Raw genomic sequence first — 21,985 nt, forward strand, 5'->3', positions numbered from 1 at the left:
GGTCTCTTATGACCAGAGCACCTTCTTTCACATGTTTGCTGTGCCCCCCTGAATGGCTTCTCACAAACTAAACTGGACTTCTTATGGCTTTCTTTCAACAATGGCTTTCCTCTTGCCACTCTTCTATAAAGAACAGATTTGTAGATTCTCCCACCTGAGCTGTGGATCTCTGCAACTCCTCTAGAGTTACCATGGGCATCTTGGCTACTTCTCTGATTGACACTCTCTTTGCCCGGCCTGTTAGTTTAGGTGGACGTTCCATGACTTGGTAGGTTTGCAGTTTTGCCATACTCTTTCCATTTTCAGATGGTGGATTGAATAGTGCTCTGTGAGATGATCAAAGCTTGTAATATTTTATTATAACCTAACCCTGCTTTAAACTTCTCCACAACTTTATCCCTGACCTGTCTGTTTTTTGGACTTTATGATGCTGGTTGTTCACTAAGTTTCTCTGACAAACCTATGAGGGCTTCACAGAACAGATGTATTCATACTGAGATTAAATTACACACAGGTGGACTAGATTTACTAATTGGGTGACTTCTGAAGGCAATTGGTTCCACTAACGTTTAGTTAGGAGTATCAGTGTAAAGGGAGCTGAACACAAATGCATGCCACACTTTTCAGATATTTATTTGTTAAAAAAAAATTGAAAATCATTTATAATTTTCCTTCCACTTCACAATTATGTACCACTTTGTGTTGGTCTATCACATAAAATCCCAATAAAATACAGTTTTTGGTTGTAACATGACAAAATGTGGAAAATGTTAAGGGATATGAATACTTTTTCAAGGCACTGTAAGCTTTGCCTTTATTACCAAAGAAATGTAAGGTGGACATACAAGTGAGCAGTTCCATTTTGGATCTAAGTCCACTAGATGTACAGTGAAGGAAGAAAATATTTGCTCCACTGCTGATTTTGTACGTTTTGCCCACTGACAAACGATCAGTCTATAATTTTAATAGTAGGTTTATTTTAGCAGTAAGAAACAACAACAAAAATATTCAAAAAACGCATTTCAAAAAAGTTATAAATTGATTTGCATTTTAATGAGTGAAATAAGTATTTGCTCCCCTATCAATTGGCAAGATTTCTAGCTCCCAAGTGTCTTCTATACAGGTAACAAGCTGAGATTAGGAGCACTCTCTTAGCCCTCGTTCACAACGGCCAGATTTGACATGCGATTTGATGTGCCAAACGGAGCCTACGCCGACATTGCTAACCGATTCCCAAAAATAGTTCCTGCACTACTTTTGGCAACTTATGGGACAATTTTAATAGACATCTGTGCATAAACCGAGCACAGATGTCTCTCAAATCACCTCCGAAGTCGGACTGAAATGCCGGTTTGAAATTGTGTGAGTTCAGCTGAACTCACACAAATTTAAATCCGCATTCAGTGTGAACCTAGGCTTAAAGGGAGTGCTCCTAATTTCAGCTTGTTACCTGTATAAAATACATCTGTCCACAGAAGCAATCAATCTATCAGATTTCAATTCTGACACCATTGGCCAAGACTAAAGAGCTGTCCAAGGATGTCAAGGACAAGATTGTAGACCTACAAAAGGCTTGAATGGGCTACAAGACCAACGCCAAGCAGCTTGGTGAGAGGGTGACAATAGTTGGTGTGATTATTCGCAAATGGAAGAAACCCAAAGTAACTGTCAATCTTCCTCAGTCTGGGCTCCATGCAAGATCTCACCTCGTGGCATTTGAATGATCATGTGAACAGCCCAGAACTACACAGGAGAATTTTGTGAATGATCTCAAGGCAGTTTGGACCACAGTCACCAAGAAAACAATTGGTAACACACTACGCCGTGAGGGACTTAAATCCTGAAGCGCCCCCTGCTCAAGAAAGCACATGTACAGACCTGTCTGAAGTTTGCTAATGAACATCTGAATGATTCACAGGAGAACTGTAGTGTTGTGGACAGATGAGACTAAATCAAGCTCTTTGGCATCAACACAACTCACCGTGTTTGAAGGAATGCTGCCTATGTCCCCAAGAACACCATCCCCCATTGTCAAACATAGAGGTGGAAACATTATGCCTTTGGGGTGTTTTTCTGCTAAGAGGACAGGACAAGTTCACTGCATCAAAAGGACAATGGACGGGGCCATGTACCATCAAATCTTGGGTCAGAACCTCCTTCCCTCAGCCAGGGCTTTGAAAATTGGTCATGGATGGGTATTTGAGCATGACAATGACCCACAATACACAGCCAGGGCAACAAAGAAGAAGCACATTAAGGTCCTGGAATGGCTTAGCCCAGTGATGGCGAAACTTGGCATCCCAGATGTTTTGGAACTACATTTCCCATGGTACTCATGCACTCTGCAGTGTAGCTGAGCATCATGGGAAATGTAGTTCCTAAACATCTGGGGTACCAAGGTTCACCATCACTGACCTAGCCAGTTTCCAGACCTTAATCCCATAGAAAATATGTGGCTTGGAAAGGATCTGCAAAGTCAGACGAAATCCCTCCTGAGATGTGTGCAAACCTGGCTACAACTACAACTACAAGAAACGTCTGACCTCTGATTGCCAACAAGGGTTTTGCCACCAAGTACTAAGTCATGTTTTGTGAAGGAGTCAAATACTTATTTCATTCATTAAAGTGCAAATCAATTTTATAACGTTTTTGAGCTGCATTTTTCTAAATATTTTTGTTTGTTATTCTGTCTCTCACTGTTAAAATAAACCTACCATTAAAATGATAGACTGGTCATTTCTTTGTCAGTGGGCAGATGTACAAATTCAGCAGGGGGTCAAATACTTTTTCTCTCACTGTATATGCATACTGTATGTCGGCTATCCCGGATCATGTTGATGTTTGCAGTGACATAATGAATATTTTGTTACTTTTGTATATGGTCGTAATCTGATTACTACCCAGTTTGGTTATCTCTATTTTCAAAGTGGGGTTATTAAAATTAGATATCCCTGATTTAAAGCGGTAGTAAACCCGCTGCCGTTTTTTTTTGTTTAACACCGGAAAAGCAAAAAGCCATACTAGCTCATTATGAAATACTTACCTTGAAACGAGGTGTGAGGAACTTACCTGGTCCACGCCGAGGGAGATGTCATCTTGCCTCGGCGTGTCTTCCGGGTATCGCCGCTCTAGCGCTGTGATTGGTTGGAGCGGCGATGTCGTCACTCCCACGCATGCACGCAGGAAACTTCTCCCCGGCAAGGTCCGACGGCTGCCGGGCGTTTAGCCGAGGATCTCCAATGTGCATGCGCCGCTGCAGTCAGCGGCGCATTGCGAGGGGAATATCTCCTAAACCTTACAGGTTTAGGAGATATTCTTTATACCTACAGGTAAGCCTGATTATAGGCTTACCTGTAGGTTGAAGTGGTAGTACAGAGTTTACTACCACTTTAATTAAATATGTTTACTCCTACAGAGGATCACATTAGACTGGAAGTATTTGTGTGCTGGCCTTTGCCCTGAAGTTGCATGATTTCAAAGTAGCATTACAGTGCTACTTCAGGTGTGACTTGGAAGACATCTGTGTGACTTTATGTACAGATGTCTATGGAAGTCCTCGCACCTTAGCTTGCAAAAAGTAGCGCAGGAACCTACTTTCAAAATTGTTGTGACTATTCATCAATTTTGAGCTACTGAAACAGACAAAATAAAGATAGTGGGTTGACACTGCACATTTATATTTTGATTAAAGCCGGCCAAAGACGGTTCGAATATCAGCTAGTTCAACAGGACCTGCCAAGATTCGAACCATGTATGGGCTGGCAGATACTTCTAAATTTGATTGATCGACTTTGGTACAACCAGCATATTGGATTTATAGCCGCTAGCAGACATCACTGTGTGTTCTCCTGGCAGGGATGGCTACCCCTTCGGACACATCTGTTCACAGATCGGGCTAAAAAGCCAATCGCAGTGGCTCTTTACCACATGATCAACTGTGTCCAATAACAGCTAATCATGATGTAAAAACATTTGCTGGCTATCGGCATTCCTTTCCTTGCGTTGTGACAGTGTGAGGAGAGAGCCGATGCACTGATCATCAGTGTTTTAATTATTAGTGCAGCCCCAGCAGTGCCTATCAGTGCCGCCTATCGTGCCTTTTTAATGCTGCTTATTAGGGCTGCCTCATCAGTGCCCATTAGTGCAGCCTATCAGTGCTGCAAGTAATAAATTAAATTGGTATATGAAAAAGAACCCTTTAACCCAGTAGGCAAACAAACTACATGGCATATTGTTATTAATACTATTAATATCTCAGGAGAGTAATACTTTTACCAGTTTGTGAACCTGCAGAAATTGCAGCTTGACATGCTACAGTACCGGTTCTAAAAAGTACATATTTATACACAGAACAACAAAGAGAAAACAGTAAGCTTAGAAGTGCTATATAAGCTGTTTTAAAATGTTTAGATATGCAGATAATGATGAGGGCCTAGGGGTAGTACTGGAAGAACACTTGCTAAACCTGGATGGCTGCTGTCCATTATGTGTACAGCAGTGCATTATGTGTACAGCAGTGGAGGGTGGTGGCCTGCATTGTTGTTGTTATGACACATGGCAATGTTTTTTTTTTTTTTTTTTACTTTATTGAAATGTCAGTGGAGATGCACTGACATAAGGTGTGATGTGAAAAGCATCATGTCTACCTTTTTAGGAAACCCGTTCTATCCCACCTGAAACTGATGTGGTGTGAACAGGGTATATAACAATTGTTTTCTAGGTGCCCTTGCATTCAGCCTACAATGATCTGTGCAAGTTGGGGCAGTTCATCATACATATAGGTAGATTCACAAAGAGTTAGGCCGGCTTATCTACAGATAAGCCGACCTAACTCTGAATCTAAGCCGGCCTATGTTTAAGTGTATTCTCAAACAGAGATACACTTAAACATACCTAAGATAGGCTGGCTTGCACCATTCTATCTTAGGCTGCAATGTTTCTTTTGCCCGCTAGATGGCGCTGCCATTGCGGCCGGACTAGATTATGTAAATGAGGGGCTACGCCGATTCCCGACGATTTACGAGCGTATTTATGGCCGCCGTTCCCGCCGCGAGGTTCGAATTTTTTACGTCGTTTGCGCAAGTCGTCCGCGAATCGGGATTTACGTTGTTTACGTACGCGTCAAAATCAATAGGCCCGTACGGCCTACTTAGCCGCAATGCGCACTGGGAAATGTAGTCGCCCGGCGCATGCGCAGTGTAAAAAACGTCAAACGTGAGGTCAAGCCTCATTTCAATAATACACGCCCCCTCCCAGTCATTTGAATTAGGCGCGCTTACACCCACTCGTTTTAGGCTACGCCGCCTAAAAATTGAAGGTAAGTGGTTTGAGAATCACTTTTAACCTAAATAATCTAAGGCGGTGTAGCCTAAAAAGAGTAGGCTAGGCCGTCCTAATTTTAGGCCAATCTCTCTGAATCTACCTAACAGTGTGAACGAACCTCTAAAGTAGTGCATGGCTTAGAGAGAAATCTTGTCACAATTCACACTTTAGTGTGAGCTAATGAGCCTTTTTGGCATAACATTGGTCTATAAGCCTAAAATAGACAAGCTTCCTTGTCGGATGTAATCATTTGAGTTAAGTGTAAAATAATAAATCTAGATAGACACACATTAAAATAATGAAAGGAAAATGATTGCTGCACACCTGTGGGTCGTAATTTCTTACAACCAGACCATTATGTGGAAGTTTGACTATGAATTATGAATGATAATTACTTTTTAACACGAGAGAACGGACTGAATTTGGACCTTGGTTTTCTAAATGACTTTATGACCATTCTCAACTTTGTGATGCTTCCTCCCCCTTACCATTTTTTCTGACCAACTTTTTTATTTTTATGACTTTTGTGCAAGTTATGTATTTTTTTTTTTTTTTTTCAGATTTTTGTCTTGCAGATTTGTTTTAAAGGAGAAATACGGGAATCAATTTTATTTTCAGAATTATACTTACCTAGGTGGATGCAGCATTGATCCCCCGCTGACTCTTAGACTGAGAACCGAGCGATCAAACACAGACGATCGCTTGGTTCTCTCTGCTCACCCCCTGCGCTTACTGGAGTGCCGGGCTGTGGAGGGGGCTGAGAGGCTGAGCCGGGTGCTACTCCAGGCATGTGGTCAGATCCTGACTATTCTGTTGCGATCTTTCCTGAGCCTGGACTAGCTCAGTGATGTCAGCCGACAGCGGGCTTCAGCTCGCTGTCTGCTGAAAACAGGTCACAGTAAAAACAAAACAGTAAATAGGAGGGGTTCAAGAACAGAACCTTGGGAGACTCCAACAGAGAAAGCAAGAGGAGAGGAGGAGGTAGAATTTTAGGTAAGGCTAATGCCCCCTACACACAATCGGTTTTCCAGTCGGAAAAAGTCCGATGAGAGCTTTTGGTCGGGAATCCCTACAGTGTGTATGCTCTATCTGACTTTTTTCAACGGAAAAACTGCCGGAAAAAAGAGAGAGAGCAGGTTCTCTATTTTCCCATCGGGGAAAAAATCAGATCGGAATTTCCAATCGTGTGTACAAATTCTGATGCGCTAAATTCCGACGCATGCTCAGAAGCATAGAACTTAATTTTCTTGGCTCATCGTAGTCTTTTATGTCACTGCGTTCTTAGCAGTCACTGAATTTGTGTGACCGTGTGTATGCAAGGCAGGCTTGAGCGAAATTCCATTGGAAAAAACATCCAAGTTTTTTCCGACTGGAATTTTGCTTGTGTGTGTATAGGGCATTAAAGTGGAGGTTCCATCAAAAAAACTATTTTGCTTTAAACTGTAGCTTACGACTAAAAAAGAAAACATTATTTTTTGCTCACCTGGAAATGCCTGTTGCTATGCGGTCCAACGAAATCTGCCTTTGAAACCACCTAGGATTCTGACATCCTCTCCCTCTAATGCTCCTGGGAAATGTGTGTCATCATTTCCCAGGATGCAGTGCGCTGTCCAATTATCACTTCCCATCCAAGACTTCCAGGAAGTAAGTGCCTGTAGGCTTCACAATGCCCACAAGCAAAATGACGGTGTAGATATAGTTTTATAAACTATCTTTTTTGAATATCTATGCGGATCGGCGGCGGATTGTAAAATAGTAAGTGACCAGATTTATATTATAAAAAAGCAGGATGAAAGGACATGCATTTAAAAAATGCTAATTGTGGTTGGAACTCCGCTTTAAGGTGCCGTTGGATAAGTAGGTAGAGAACCAGTGAAGAGTCCAGTCACGGAGACTAAAGGCTGTTTTTTTTTTTTTGAGGAGGGGGTGGTCAACCGTATCAAAGGCAGCAGAGAGGTTCAGGAGTAGTACAGAATATTGGCCCTTAGTTTTGGCCCTTAGTAGATCATTTGTTAGTTTTAGGGGAGCAGTAATACATTATAGTTGAGAACTTTTCTGCCTGTTTTGACAAACATGCAGTGACCTTTTAAGAAGATGTGTCTTTTCTTCCGGTATTTTCAGTAAAAGAAAATACCAAATTATGTATGCATAAAATTTGTGGCCACCCATGCATATAAGATAACTGTGATACCAGTGATATGCACAGAACAATAATACCCTAAGGTCAATTTGAATTCCTAATTTGCTCATCCTTGTTTAATTCCTAGTGTAGCTGATCTCCTCTAGCCTGCTTTAGCCACTTTTTTTTTTGTCTACATACTCTTTCCAGCATCTGTTTCAGATCGCTATTTTGGACTGGTTTCCTGATAGTGGTGATGATGATACATTTGTCTGCACAATGTGTGTCACTTGTGATCTCCATCAGGGGCCCTTATTGCAGGATCACCAGGTTTTGTTTTAATGGAAGTAATAAAAACACCCTTTGGAATTACACGAACATGTTAGTATATCAGATTTTACAGCTTGGGTTTAGATCTGCTTTAGGACACCAACATCGGTGAAAATGTGATTAGATTTAAGCCGTGTATACACACGATCGGTTTGTCCGACGAAAACAGACCGATGGACTGTTTTCATCGGACAAACCGATCCGATCGTGTGTGGGCCCCATCGGTCTTTTTTTCATTGACGAAAAAAAAAATAGAAAATGTTTTAAACTTTTCCTATGGATAAAAAAACGGTAGAAAAATCCGATCGTCTGTGTGGAACTCCATCGGAGAAAAATCCACCCATGGTCAGAATCAAGTCGATGCATGCTTGGAAGCATTGAACTTCATTTTTTTCGGCTCGTCGTAGTGTTGTGCGTCACCGCGTTTTGGCACGGTCGGATTTTTGACTGATGGTGTGTAGGCAAGACTGATGAAAGTCAGCTTCATCGGATATCCAACGAAAAATCGGATTAGATTCCATCAGATATCCGATCGTGTGTACAGGACATTTTTCTCTGACCGAACAGTCTGTTTAAAGACCCTTATCTTTTTTTCCTACCTTGGCTTTCTGAAACCATTGCTCAATTTGCCATTGCACCTTGATTTCTTATAACGTCCTATCTACATACAATAACCGTAGTATATTATTCTTCTGAATATGTTTTCTCTATTAGGCAAGCTGTCCCAGATGAAGAAAGGCTTGACAATATTTTGCAAGGAAATTACACCAACTGCCCCGACACAGATGCTCAAAATGCATATTGGTATCAGTCTGTTAAATGGAAGAGAAATCAAGAGAACAGAACGGTGACTATTCATTTCATGAAAAAACATGACATGCTACAAATTCCACAGGAATCCCTAATCATGGTAGAAGGTAAGATTGAGTTGCAGTTCATAATATGCACCACTGGATGGCACCCTGACTTCATTTATAAAGTGTTTATCTTCAGATGCTTAGGAACAGAAACTATTGTGATGCAGGTTAATAGAAGTAAGTGAATAAATGTACTATAGCAGGTTTGTTAAAGCTCTGTTTTCACACTAGTGCAATACGTACATTTAATTATATGCTGGTCTTCTATTCAAAAGGACCTTCCTATTGGAATAGATAGCTGTCTTGGCAATAATCAGTCCATATAGAGCAGAAACTTATCAATTTAGGAATCAAACTGAATAAATGGTGAGGTGTAAACATTTAGAACAGAACCACATTTGTATTGCTAGCCAGAACAAGTGCAGTTGTGCTTAAATCAGAAATGTCATGCCTCGTACACACAAGCGTTTTTTTTTCCGACGGGAAAACTGCTATGAGAACTTTTCGTCTGGAATTTATTTTTTGACCAATTGAAGTCCTGAGAGACGAAACTGGTCTGGGAATGGTTACACAGCGTTCCATTAAGTTCGGACTACCAACCACCGAGTGTGCAGTGCCTTGAAGTGAAGAGGAGAACGAACGGAGCAGGGGGGTGAGACTTATGATTAACTTTGTGTCTGCTGAGACCATGATACATCAAGGTTTTTCCGCAAGCCTTTCCGCAAGTTTGTCTCTGGTTTTGGAGTTTACTGTTGAAGTGACTCTGTTTGTTTTAATAGATGTGAGTGCAACGTGTGAAGGCCTCTTGTGCTGTTTTTAATAAATTAGTTTTGATATACTTCACTATTGGAGCCATTTCATTTTTACATGTGGAGCAACATTGAGTTATTGGAATACTGGTGGAGTCACCTAATGCCTTTGGAAACTTTGCTGTGTTGCCAAGCATGTGAGTGCGAGGCATGTCCTATTGGTAAGCGCAATTCCTTAGGGTGTGGAGTCACTTATGGTGTGGTGGAAGGTCTTAAGCAATATTGTTCAAGAAGACTAAGTGGACACTTGAAAGTTTTAATCACTTGAAATCTAATCACTTATGGACTTGGCTTGTTACTACTTATTTTTGACCACTGGATGAACGTTTTGAACATTTAATTATATTTATTCAATTATTTTAGTTTTATATATACCGTATTTATCGGCGTATACCGCGCACTTTTTACCCCTTAAATTAAGGGGAAAATCGTGGGTGCGCGATATACGCCGATACCCGCTTCACGCGCTGAGTTTGAACTGCGCCACCGACATATACCGAGCGCAGTACACTCGGGTACATTCTGCCAGGCTCGGCTTCGCTCGCGGTCACGCTCTAGCCTTTATGCATGAGTGGCCAAGCGTGCCCGAGTGTACTGCGCTCGGTATATGTCGGGCGGCACAGTTCAAACTGTGTCTGAGAGACGGCGCGGGAGGACACCACCGAGGCCGCCGATGGACGCCGGGCAAGACACCGATGAGGGGCATTCAAACTGTAAGTATTTTTTTTTTCTGAAATTTCCTTTCCAGGTTGAGGGTGCGCGCTATACGCGGGAGCGCACAATACCCGATAAATACGGTATGTGTATATGTGTGTGTGTGTCTGTGTATATATGTGTATAAATATAATACATACATACGCACACTTTTTTTTATATGTATGATACACTCCTTCACAGGGGGATTCATCTATATATTTATTTTTGTTCATTCACTGAACTTAGCGCCACTATTTTGTTCACTCAGAATTATTTCATATCAGAAAACCGTGCATGCTCAGAATCAAGTATGAGATGGGAGCGCTCTTTCTGGTAAAACTAGTGTTCGTAAAGGAGATGGCACATTCGTCACGCTGTAAAAGACTGAAAAGCGCAAACCGTTTCTCACCAAACTTTTACTAACACGAGGATCAGCAAAAGCAGCCCAAAGGGTGGTGCCGTTGGAATGGAACTTCCCCTTTACAGTGCCGTTGTACGTCACCGCGCTTTGGACGGGTGGACTTTTGTCTGAGCGTGTGTATGCAAGGCAGCCTGAGAGGAAATCTGTCGGGGAAAACCGTTGTTTTTTTTATCTGACGGGAAAACCGGTCGTGGGTACTAGGCATCACTCTTTTTTTTTTATTTGTTTTGTATGTACGATGATACAACCAGATTCCTGGCAGATACTCACATTTGGGGTTTGTATGTCTGATTCTTAAGTCAGTGCTGTGCAACTTCCCTTCTCTCTATTTGATGTATCGCAAATCAGATTGCGTTTTCCAGGGCATGTCTGACTAGGGGCTTTGAGAACGTTTTTTGACGATATAATGCATCAGGCTTTTTCTGTGTGCAAGAAAAAGCAAGGAACCTACACTAAGTGGGGTTGGGAGTACCACTCCTGCATTATAAGCTGGGAAAACAAAAAGGTTCCCAGACCAGCAACAAAAGGGGTGGACAATGGCACCACAGCTACTGTACACCTGTATTAAAAGCAGAAGCAGGTAGGTGTGGCTTCATGTATCCCTCAAAGCTTTATATCCAATTTTGATCAAAGTGTATCTCTAAAGTAGTAGAATGCTGTATTAGTCTAGGTTTGCTATCGGCAGTATGAAGTCGGAGAAGGTGTTATTACTTTGAACATTTTTCGATCTAAAACAGATGTTATAGGAGATCAGGTGTGGTCTGTCCCACCTTTATTCCTAGCTCTTTGTGCTTGTGCCAGCCGACTGCATAGTAAAGAGGACATGCTGCTCGGTATCGACACTGAACAACTTTGCTTTTGTTTCTGTCCTTGCGTACGTGTATGGCTTCTGTAGTCATTGCAATCCCTTCCAAAAATCTTGCCACTGCCTTTTCACAGGAGCTACTTTGAGTATTCTGTGATCACTATTGTGCATGTTCTTTCATTGGATTCGTTTGAACTTTTTGGGTCTGTCAAAATCTGTTATGCTTTATAGCATTTTGAAATAAATGAAGAAGATTCTGAGGTTACTGTGACTTTCTTGTGCTCCTGATATACACTGGATGTCAATTTGTAAACTACTTTGAAGTCAACCCGACTTAAGGCGGTTGTAAACCCGCATTAATTTTTTATTTTTTCTCCTGTAAGGCAAAAGTCATAATGAGCTAATATACACGGCATATTAGCTCATTATGAAATACTTACCTCGGAACGAGGTGTGTTGCACTTACCTCGTCCACGCCGAGCGAGATTTCATCTTGCCTCGGCGTGTCTTCCGGGTATCGCCACTCCAGCGCTGTGATTGGCGATGACGTCACTCCCGCGCGCGATTTAAAACTCGGCAAGGTCCGGCGGCTGCCGGTCCTTTCGCCGTAGATCTCCCCTGCGCATGCGCCGCGGCGCATTGCGAGGGGAATATCTCCTAAACTGTGCAGGTTTAGGAGATATTTTCCTTACCTACAGGTAAGCCTTGTTATAGGCTTACCTGTAGGTAAAAGTCAAAAAAGTGGGTTTACAACCACTTTAACAAAAATGTGGCTACTAGAACTGCCAAATCAGACTTGGAACGATCACACAGCTGTTAGAATCACAAGTTATAATCTGCCTTTTTGTTCTTTTTAGCAATGCTTAGTAAAGCCACAGTATCGGCATGGAAGCCAGGAAGCTAGCCGCTTCAAAAAGTTTATTTGTGCTCTTTTTCTGACACTTTTTTAATCTGTAGTTATAGCAGTCTGGGGGTATAGCAGAGGAAGGAGAGATGTCCGCTCCAGGTGAGACCTTGGCAATAATTCACCCCACAGAGATCCCAGGTGCAGGTAATGCAATCAGCAAGGCAGGAATAACAAGGATGTATTTCTGGACAGCCGCACCCTTGAACAATAGTTGCCTTTATTTAAAATAGCTACAGCACTACAAGTCACAGCAATCGAACCTCGGACCACTGACGCGTTTCACACTATATCTATGACTAAACACTAGGGGGCAGATCCTCAAAGAAATTACGCCGACGTATCTCTTGATACGCCGCGTAATTTCAAATTTTGCACGTCGTATCTTTGTTTTGGTATCCACAAAACAAGATGCGACGGTATCTGTGTAAGATCCGACAGGCGTACGTCTTCGTACGCCGTCGGGTCTTGGATGCAATTTTTCGGCTTCCGCTAGGTGGCGTTCCCGCCGTAATCCGCGTCGAGTATGCAAATTAGCTATTTCCGACGATCCACGAACGTACGACCGGCCGTTGCATTTTTTTTTACGTCGTTTCCGTTTGACTTTTTCCGCCGTATAGTTAAATCTGCTATATGGTGGCGTACTCAATGTTAAGTATGGCCGTCGTTCCCACGTCTAATTTTGAAAATTTTATTTTGTTTGCGTAAGTCGTCCGTGAATGGGGCTGGACGCCATTTACGTTCACGTTGAAAACAATGACGTCCTTGCGACGTCATTTGGAGAAATGCACCCTGGGAGTTTTTTTACGGACGGCGCATGCGCAGTTCGTTCGGCGCGGGGACGCGCTTCATTTAAATGAAACACGCCCCCTACCCGCCCAATTTGAATTCCGCGCCCTTACGCCGCGAGAGATACACTACGCCGCCGTAACTTACGGCGCAAATTCGTTGAGGATTCAAACCAAAGCCAGGTAAGTTACAGCGGCATAGCGTATCTGACATCTGCGCTGGGCGCAGCGTATGTATGTGGATCTGCCCCTAGATATAGTGTGAAACGAGTCAGATGTCCGAGGTTCGATTGCTGTGACTTGTGCTGTTCCTATTTTTTATATAAAGGCAACTATTGTTCAAGAGTGTGGCTGTCCAGAAATACATCCTTGTTATTCCTGCCTGGGTTGTATAGCAGCTCTGCAGCATGAACAAATTTGAAATTTTGCATATTATTGGTGGCAAGAAAATGCAGGCCCAGTTAACGCAACCCTGTAACTACAGTATAAAAAAAAGCGCACACACACACTCTATTTAAGAGGTTTACTACAGGACACAGTAGTGGCAGGTGGGAGGAACCACAGCAGGGGACCAGGCATTCAAGACCCCCAGAAGTTTCAGATATTAGTGGCACTTCAAGAGGCAAATATTTTATTTACTATAATGATATCCTGAGGCACCAACAGCAGGGATTTTCCTGATTTGATTGACAGCAGCAGGAGCCAATAGTTCCTATCCCTATGAATCTGCCCTGTGACGAGGGAGAGGAAAGAGAGAAGCTGCTCCTGTGTACAGCGTGGAACGAGATGGGCCTCAGAAGTATGGGAAGGGACTGGGGGGACTCTGGACATAGAAGGCTTTTTACCGTAATGCAGAAAATGCATTAATGGAAAAACTTTAAGGCTCCATGCACACTGGACTTAAAAAAACGTTGATTCTACAGGCGTTTGACGTTTTTTTCTCCTGCCTCTAGAAGCACTTCTATTGTGCTCTATGTGTCTTTGCACATTATTGAGTGCTACAGGCGTTTTCTGTCAGGGACGTTCAGAGGCAGGAAATAAAAACTTCTCTATCGCGTTTCCTGGGGGGAGTTTAGGAGCTGTAAAAATGTCAGTCTCTCCTAAACTCCTCTTATCTCTTCTGAACTTCAAGTGCCAAAATTTTTTTAGGTGTGTTGTGGGAGTAAAAACTTTTTCAGAGGGGAGGGAAGTGCAAAAAACGCCTATAAACTAAACTCTCATAGACTCGCCTAAACTTTGTACAATATGCTTTCATTTTGCGTCTTTTATGCCACGTTTTTCAAGCTGAAAACGTTGACGTTTTTTCTGCTCCTAGTGTGCATGGAGCCTAATGCCTTGTTGTGTACACACGTTTCACGACGAGAAAACTGACATTTTTTATATTGGTCGTAAAAACCGGTCGTGTGTATGCTTCCTAGCAGTTTTCTCAATGAAATTTGTTTTAATTTTCTGGAGGTAGTTTTTTTTCAAAGGATTTTATGTTGTACAGTCATTTAGAATGCAATGGTCTCCATGGTTCAACGCTCTGCATTGTAAAGCAATGTTTAAAAAAATATATTACAAAGCAAGAAGTATGACTTCAATAATGGCAGAATAGCAAATATTAATTAAATGCTAAAACCCAAATTATCCTTGTCCCTAGGAATACACGTAAAATAGATGAGTGCACATTTGCATTGTAACACACATTGTGTAAAGCAGTCTATTCACTTTAATGTTTACAAACTTTTAATTTGGCGATATCAAAAAACAGAATATATCACTATACAAAAGATATTTTGATGAAGCACTACATAGTATTCATAGAGTTAGAGTAGTGTTATAAAGCATATCATACATCCTATACTTTTAAGACTAAAGTTAGTCAGGCGTCTGTGAAGTGTCTTAGAATCAAATTACAAAAAGAAAAGGCAAGCTTTTTTACATTTCCACAAATATTCCATCCAAATACAAATATTGATTTGATGACTATACATCCCATTTAGCAGATAACAGGGCTTTAGAGTCATGACTAGTAAGAAAGATTTTTTTCATAGTCGATATTAGAGGTGGAATGTTGGTGTAAATATGGCTAAAGTACCATATGAGGTATCATCCGCAATAGGTAGAAAAACAATACAAAAAACATAATAAAGGGGACTTTAAGTATACCTCCAATAGCAACACATACGCTCAATATTAGATACAAATCTAACCAAATTACTTTTATTTAAAATTTACAATAAAAGCTGGCCCAAAACGAGCATAAAAACATATCTAGAATATTTTTCTCACTGCAGATCATGCATATAGGACCATACAACACCGAACTTACATCAATATGAAATGAGAACCACAGTCTACATGTTTCGCAGATAATATCCACTTCCTTAGGACTCTTCTGGTCCCTGGCTGGAGCTCCTGGCCCTTCCCTCCTGTTGAGTTACCCCTAGCAAGCCGCTTGCTAGGGTGGCACGCGAGCCAAGCCACAGCTTTGTGTATCCATTCAGTCATGGAGCCGCGATTCAGCCTGGCCCCTCTTTCTCCTCATTGGAGAGGAGGGAGAGTCCCAGACGCCTGAGGCACTAGTGGACATGGCTGGATTGAGAGGGGGCTCAGGTAAGTATTAGGGTGGCTGCTACACTCAGAAGGCTTTTTATTTTAATACATAGAATTAAGAGCATTAAGATAAAGCATTAAGATAAAAAAAACCTTCTGCCTCTACAGCCATTTGAAGGAACTGGTACAGTTATGTACATTACATAACATGTCATCCCGTTCCTGCATTGAGAACTGCACCCTACAGTCCCCCCATGTATGCATTTGTGGCAGTTTACCCAGAAACAAGATGATAACCACAAAGTTATATAAAATAGAGTTTAAACCTTACCCCCTAGAACAGGAATCTCCAAACTACGGCCCTCCAGCTAGCTGTTGTAGAACTACACGTCCCATGAAGCATTGTAAAACTCTGACATTCACAGACATGACTATGCATGATGGGAATTGTAGTTCCTGAACAACTGGAGGGCCATAGATGGGAGACCCCTGCCCTAGATGAATAATGACATATTTATTCATACACTGTGTAGTAGGGGAAGGGGACGGTGATTGTGAAAATATTAAGGTATAGAAGTGTTTCATTTGTAAATAACAAAGGTTTTCCTACCATGGGATAGTCCTAAGTTGTTGAAGGTGGGCAAAAGTAATTAGTAAGTAGAGTTATCCTGAAATACTGAAAGAGTTGTTAAGTTATTGGCCCTCCACCCAAGAAGGCTCCCGGGTATAGGCAGTCTATTCATTTTTATTGGTTTGTTAACGTGCATAAAAGTCAATATGCACTATTTTTCTAATGTCGCACACCCATTGCATAGATGATTTGCATCAGGTTGTGGTGTACGGTCTACATGTGTTGGGGTGCCATTCAAAATGAATGCCTTCACAATGAACAGCATCTGTTTTTTGTGCATGATGGTAATGTAGTAAAATGTGCCACAATGCATCAGTGTCAACAAGTCCTGAATATTCGTATTATCTACCTGTTCTATAGTTTTGAAATACTGCCTTTTTCTTTATTTTTAGGTGGGACTTTCAAGGAGTTCTGCAAACTGTCAAGAAAGTTTAACAGTATAATCCCAGTAACATGTAACCAGGCCAATTTGGAATTGGATCTTTCAGCTCCATTTCTTGTCCAAGGCAACATATGGCATTATGGGTATGGTGACTTTAAATATACTGAAACATAATGAATCCTAATATTTCTCATTTTATTGTGTGCAGTGTGTTGTGCTCGGTCTTAAGCCTGGTACACGCGATCGGATTTTCCGCAGGCAACGCATAGGACTTTTGTCCGACGAACGTTGGCCATGAACTTGTCTTGCATACAAACGGCAAAGAATTGTCGGCCAACAAACATGAAACCTATGTGGTTTTTCAGCTCTTTTGCGGCACCCTTTGGGCAGCTTCTGCTAATGTGTTATGGTTAGCACTGCTTTTGAGCATGCGTGTTTGTACATTGGATTTTTTTCTGAAGGACTTCTGTCCACACGATCGGATAATCCGGCGGCACACATTTGTCGGAAAATTTTAAAGCATGCTATCCCACATTTGTTGTCGGATAATCCAACAACAATTTTCCGATGGAGCATACAAAAATCTTACAGGCCTCACAGACTCCAGTGATGTCGATCCAGCCCTGACTGGGCCTAATAGTCCAGAAATATGCTTAGCCATTATGATCACAGCTTTGGATTTTACTTTGCTGTGCGTAATGATATATATTTTTTTGCCCTAAGGCCCCATACACACGAGAGAATTTATCCGCGGATACGGTCCAGCGGACCGTTTCCACGGATAAATCCTCTCAAAGATTTCCGCAGATTTCTATGCGATGGAGTGTACTCACCATCGCATTGAAATCCGCGCGGAAATCCTCTGGCGATGACGTGTCGCGCCGTCGCCGCGATTATGACGCGGCGACGGCCGCGACGCTGTCATGTAAGGAATTCCACGCATGCGTCAAATCATTACGACGCGTGCGGGGAATCCCTTTGGACGGATGGATCCAGTGAGTCTGTACAGACGAGCGGATCCATCCGTTGGGATGGATTCCAGCAGATGGATTTGTTCAGCATGTCAGCGAATATCCGATCTGCTGGAATCCATCCCAGGGGAGATATATCCGCGGATAAAGATCCGCTGGCGTGTACACACCATAGGATCTATCCGCTCAAACCCATTTGATGGGATTTATCTGCGGATAGATTCTATGGTGTGTATGGGGCCTTAGGGTTTAATTAAGAGAGTTTTTCAGGATTTTTCTCACATGTTTATATCTATTTCTTTCTTTCTTGTGCTCCAATTTGCATGTACCACATGGAAGGAGTTGTCAGCACAAGCCAGACGTCACAGGCACAGTGCTATACTAATTTGACAATCTTTAGCCAGCAGCTCAATTAACTCTGCTTTACTTTTTTAGGTGCAGAAATTGTTCAAGCCTGAAGTCTATAGAAGCACTTAGCTCTTTAACCCTTGAAGGATCTTGGAATGCTACTGAAATAGCTAAAGGTAGAGTATGGGAAAGCAATCAAAGATGTTTTAATGATTGCATATTAACAAAACAATCATTTGATGGGCTGTGCATTTATTCTTATTTATCATATTTTTTCATTGATAAAAAGTTATTTGTAACCACCATGCTGGTCATTTACATTAGGTTCTAAAATGTGTATCATTTAGGTTTCCCTATTTTAATGCTGGGTTTATAAACTTGACTAGTCATAACCAGAGTAATCTAGTTTGTGTTATTTGCATCTATGTAACATCCAGTACAATATATGGCCCAAATATTTCAGCAAAGAGGGCTATAATGCTAATAGCATATATTAATATGTATATTCAGTGTGTGTGTGTGATATTATTTTTTTTCTCTCACTATATGCTATTGTATTAAAAATACCGTATTTTCCGGCGTATGAGACGACTTTTTAACCCATGAAATTCTTCTTAAAAGTTGCGGGTCGTCTTAAACGCCGGTAACCTAACATGCAGACTGTCAGTCAGACCGCGCCCGTCCATTTTTCAAAAGCTGTACCTCCTTCTTCTGCTGTTCCGTGATAGGCGGAACACTCAGATTCGCAGCAGAGCCTCTGTTTAGTGTTCCCCCTGTCATAGATGCCCTCTTGTCCTCGGTCTCGGACAAGAGGGCACCTGTGATAGGCGGAACACTGAACACAGTGTCTGCTGGGAAGCTGAGTGTTCCGCCTATCACGGAACAGCAGAAGGAGGAGGCGCGGCTTTTGAAAAATGGACGGCCACGGTCTGACAGATTCTGCACAGACATGTGGCACAGTCTGGCATGTAATGGTGGCACAGTGAGGCATGTAATGGTGGCACAGTGAGGCATGTAATGGTGGCACAGTGAGCTGAGGCGAGGCACGAGTAGGAAGGGGGTCGTTTTTTATGGTGAGTATATCCCAAAACCAACATTTTAGCTGGAAAATTAGGGGGTCCTCTTATACGCCCAGTTGTCTTATACGCCGGCAAATACGGTACGGATCGCGGGCGTGTGCCCGCGACCCACGGCTGGGCACTTAAAGAGGACGTACAGGTATGTGCTTGTGCCCAGCCGTGCCATTCTGCCGACGTATATCTGCAGGAGGCGGTCCTTAAGTGGTTAAAGACGTTTTAAATACTAATTGTTTAAAAGGGTCAAATAAAAGTTGGCTTCCGATGGCAGTAGTGAAAAAAAATTGAAGGAGCGGGATGAAATTTTTTTTCTCAAACAAATTAATTTCTAGCAGTGAATGTGGTTTTCTTTTAGGAAAGTCCATTCATTCCAAAATCAAATGGTAAAAGCCAATTTAATGTACTAATGGGAATTTTCATATGAATGTTCAGATCCAAAGGGGCCTTAGAGGTTGGAGGATGGAACTACAGCATGTGTCTGGGGACACAGAGAGCAAATGCACCTGTAAGTGTGTTTTTATATTAAATTTCTGTACAAGAACTAAGATTCCAGGAGTAGTTAAGTATAAAAAGTCCTCATTTACACTGTTATACTTTTGTATTTTTTTTAAATGCAGTTGATTCAATTAATAATGGACACATTAAAATGCTAATCCACCTGTCATTTTCAGAATTGAAAATTGAAGAATACCCAGAATACATAACCTCAGTATTTGCTCTTATTCTGAGGTAAAGTGTTAGTTCATATTTACTATCCTCACTGTACTTGCCTCCCACAATCCTGAGCTGTCAGGGTTCTCACAAGCCGCTCCACTGGTCTGGGAAATTTGGACCAGATGGCGCTCTCCAATCAGAATCTGGTCTGTCCAGGCAGCACTGGATGGAGAGGGGCCAAAACAGTAGGAATTTTAAATACCTGGACCAGAGGGGAGGATTGCAGGAGCTAAGTACAGCGGGGACCTGTGGGGGTGGGGTTACAGACTTTCTGTAAAGGTGAACTAATATTTTAACACCCAGCATAGAGCAAAAGAAAAGCTTATAAGAATAGTTCTTGCTCTGTGCTGCAATTTGCAGTGTCAGGGAGTGCAGAGATTGGTTTAACTGCTCCAGAGTTTAATGCCATAATTGCTCTCTTAGACCACTGTGCTAAGACCTTGTCCCAGCCTTGACAACCAGATCTCTGCAATAAGCTGCACTTCATGGCTTCCTTCTCTGCAGTGCATTTCAATATGCTTTCTGGGAAAAAAATCCTATGGGATGTAAGCAGAACCCTGACAATTAAGGTGTTGCTAAACCGAAAAAAGTAAAAGTGATGCAATAGATCCCGGGACTTTCTATAATAGGTTGATGGAGCTATCCACGGGCTGCTAATGGGGTGGTAGTGTTGTCACTCTACCTCTCGCGTATATGGTCTACTGTGCACTGTGCATTCACATGGTATGCATGCAGGGTCCTGTAGACACTACCCCAATCACAGGCAGCCCTGAAGAGTTTGATAAAAAGAGGAGCCTTGGGAATCGGCAACATGTTGTGGATTCTTCCAACCCGCAGCCCCTTGCTCTGTAGACCTGGGGGCAATATAAAACACTTTTTATTGGCAACTATTGCGTGTCTTCCCTCTTCGAGGAGGGACAGAGAATGATTACTCTCCCCGGGGTCACATTTAGCAATAGGGACCTGCAAGTGGGTAAAACCTTGCATCGCCCCACACACAAAACTTTGAAAATAAAGATGAGCAGTAGTGTTTTTCACTAAACGAAATTTACTTATACGTGTTAAAATATGAGACAACCATCCACTAAAACATTATTTTCTCTGTTTTGTTGATTTAGCATTGGGTATTAAACCATTAACATATGTCTTTGTTATGAACCTTACACTGGAAGATGAAACTGGGTCACTTAATGCTTATTTGTGGAGGCGTGCTGCAGTAAGTATAATGATTTATGATTTGTAAGTATACAGTAAATGCGCTGTTAAATAGGCAATGGAGTGATGTTGATGCTTTAGGATGTGTTTGTATTAATATTTTCAAGGGTTGAAGGGTTCCTGCACAAGCATTTTTTGTAGGTGGCTGTTTCTTACTGAATTTTAAAAAAAAAAGCTGTGCGTGTATAGTCCAAAGTATGTTTGTTTTTTTTTTTTGTTTTTTTTGGGCTAGTGCAAGTAAGGATTCAAACTTTGGTCAGGTTGTTTTTTTTTTTTTGTCTTTTATTTTTTTTTATACATACACTTCGACTTGCAGCTTGCAGATGGTATGGTTATTTTTTGTGATCTGTCCCAATGTTACAATAATATAAAAATATTTGCTCAATCTATGGCTGATTCCAATAACAGAAAAAATATATACTGGTCAAAACTATAAGCCGTTTTAACTGTTGTGATATTACAGTAGATTTGATCAAATAATTGATTGCTGTGGCCTAACAACAAATAATTGGTTGCTATGGCCAGTGGTTCTCTTTTTTTTTTTTTGCGGTTTTCATAATGCCAATCTCTTTTAGGCTAATTCTTTCACTGTATCTTGCCCATTCACTTTAGAACGATGGGTAGCATGGATATAGTATGGAATTCACGCAGAAATAAAAGTGATATATATATATATATATATATATATATATATAATCTCCACATACAATAGAAATGGGGACATTATAGTTGGAGTAACTTTTCCTGATTGTACAGGTCTCAGAATCATTGGTATTCATTGCAACTGTGTTACATAGTTAGGTTGAAAAAAAAAAACACAAGTCCACAAATGGGCTGGAGTCGTGATGTCACCAAATTCCCCGCCCACCTCTACACTCTCCTACGCTCCTTTTCTTGAGTTTTGAGTAACATCCAGTCAAAACTCAGGAAATGCACCACATGACTTCAGCATGCCCAATCATGCTGAGGTGTGGAGCAGCCAGTCCTGGGAGAGCTGGGGAAGAAAGGGGGAGGGATGTGAAGCTGGAATTGTAACACTCTTTCTCTCTCATGCCGTTC

At 41.7% G+C, this 21,985-nt stretch overlaps 1 protein-coding gene across 3 annotated transcripts in view; it reads left to right on the plus strand.

The window, feature by feature from the left end:
- Positions 1 to 21,985, plus strand: part of POT1 (protection of telomeres 1) — a 123,919-nt gene that overhangs the window by 84,177 nt on the left and 17,757 nt on the right. For all 3 annotated transcript variants that reach the window (XM_040343696.1, XM_040343697.1, XM_040343695.1), the window contains 4 exons: positions 8,486 to 8,688; positions 16,613 to 16,745; positions 18,009 to 18,097; positions 20,830 to 20,927. In XM_040343696.1, coding sequence (XP_040199630.1) covers positions 8,486 to 8,688; positions 16,613 to 16,745; positions 18,009 to 18,097; positions 20,830 to 20,927 — 523 coding nt within the window. The remainder of the gene's footprint in view (positions 1 to 8,485; positions 8,689 to 16,612; positions 16,746 to 18,008; positions 18,098 to 20,829; positions 20,928 to 21,985) is intronic.

This window comes from Rana temporaria, chromosome 3 (assembly GCF_905171775.1).
Source record: "Rana temporaria chromosome 3, aRanTem1.1, whole genome shotgun sequence".
In the NCBI taxonomy this organism is placed as follows: domain Eukaryota; kingdom Metazoa; phylum Chordata; class Amphibia; order Anura; family Ranidae; genus Rana; species Rana temporaria.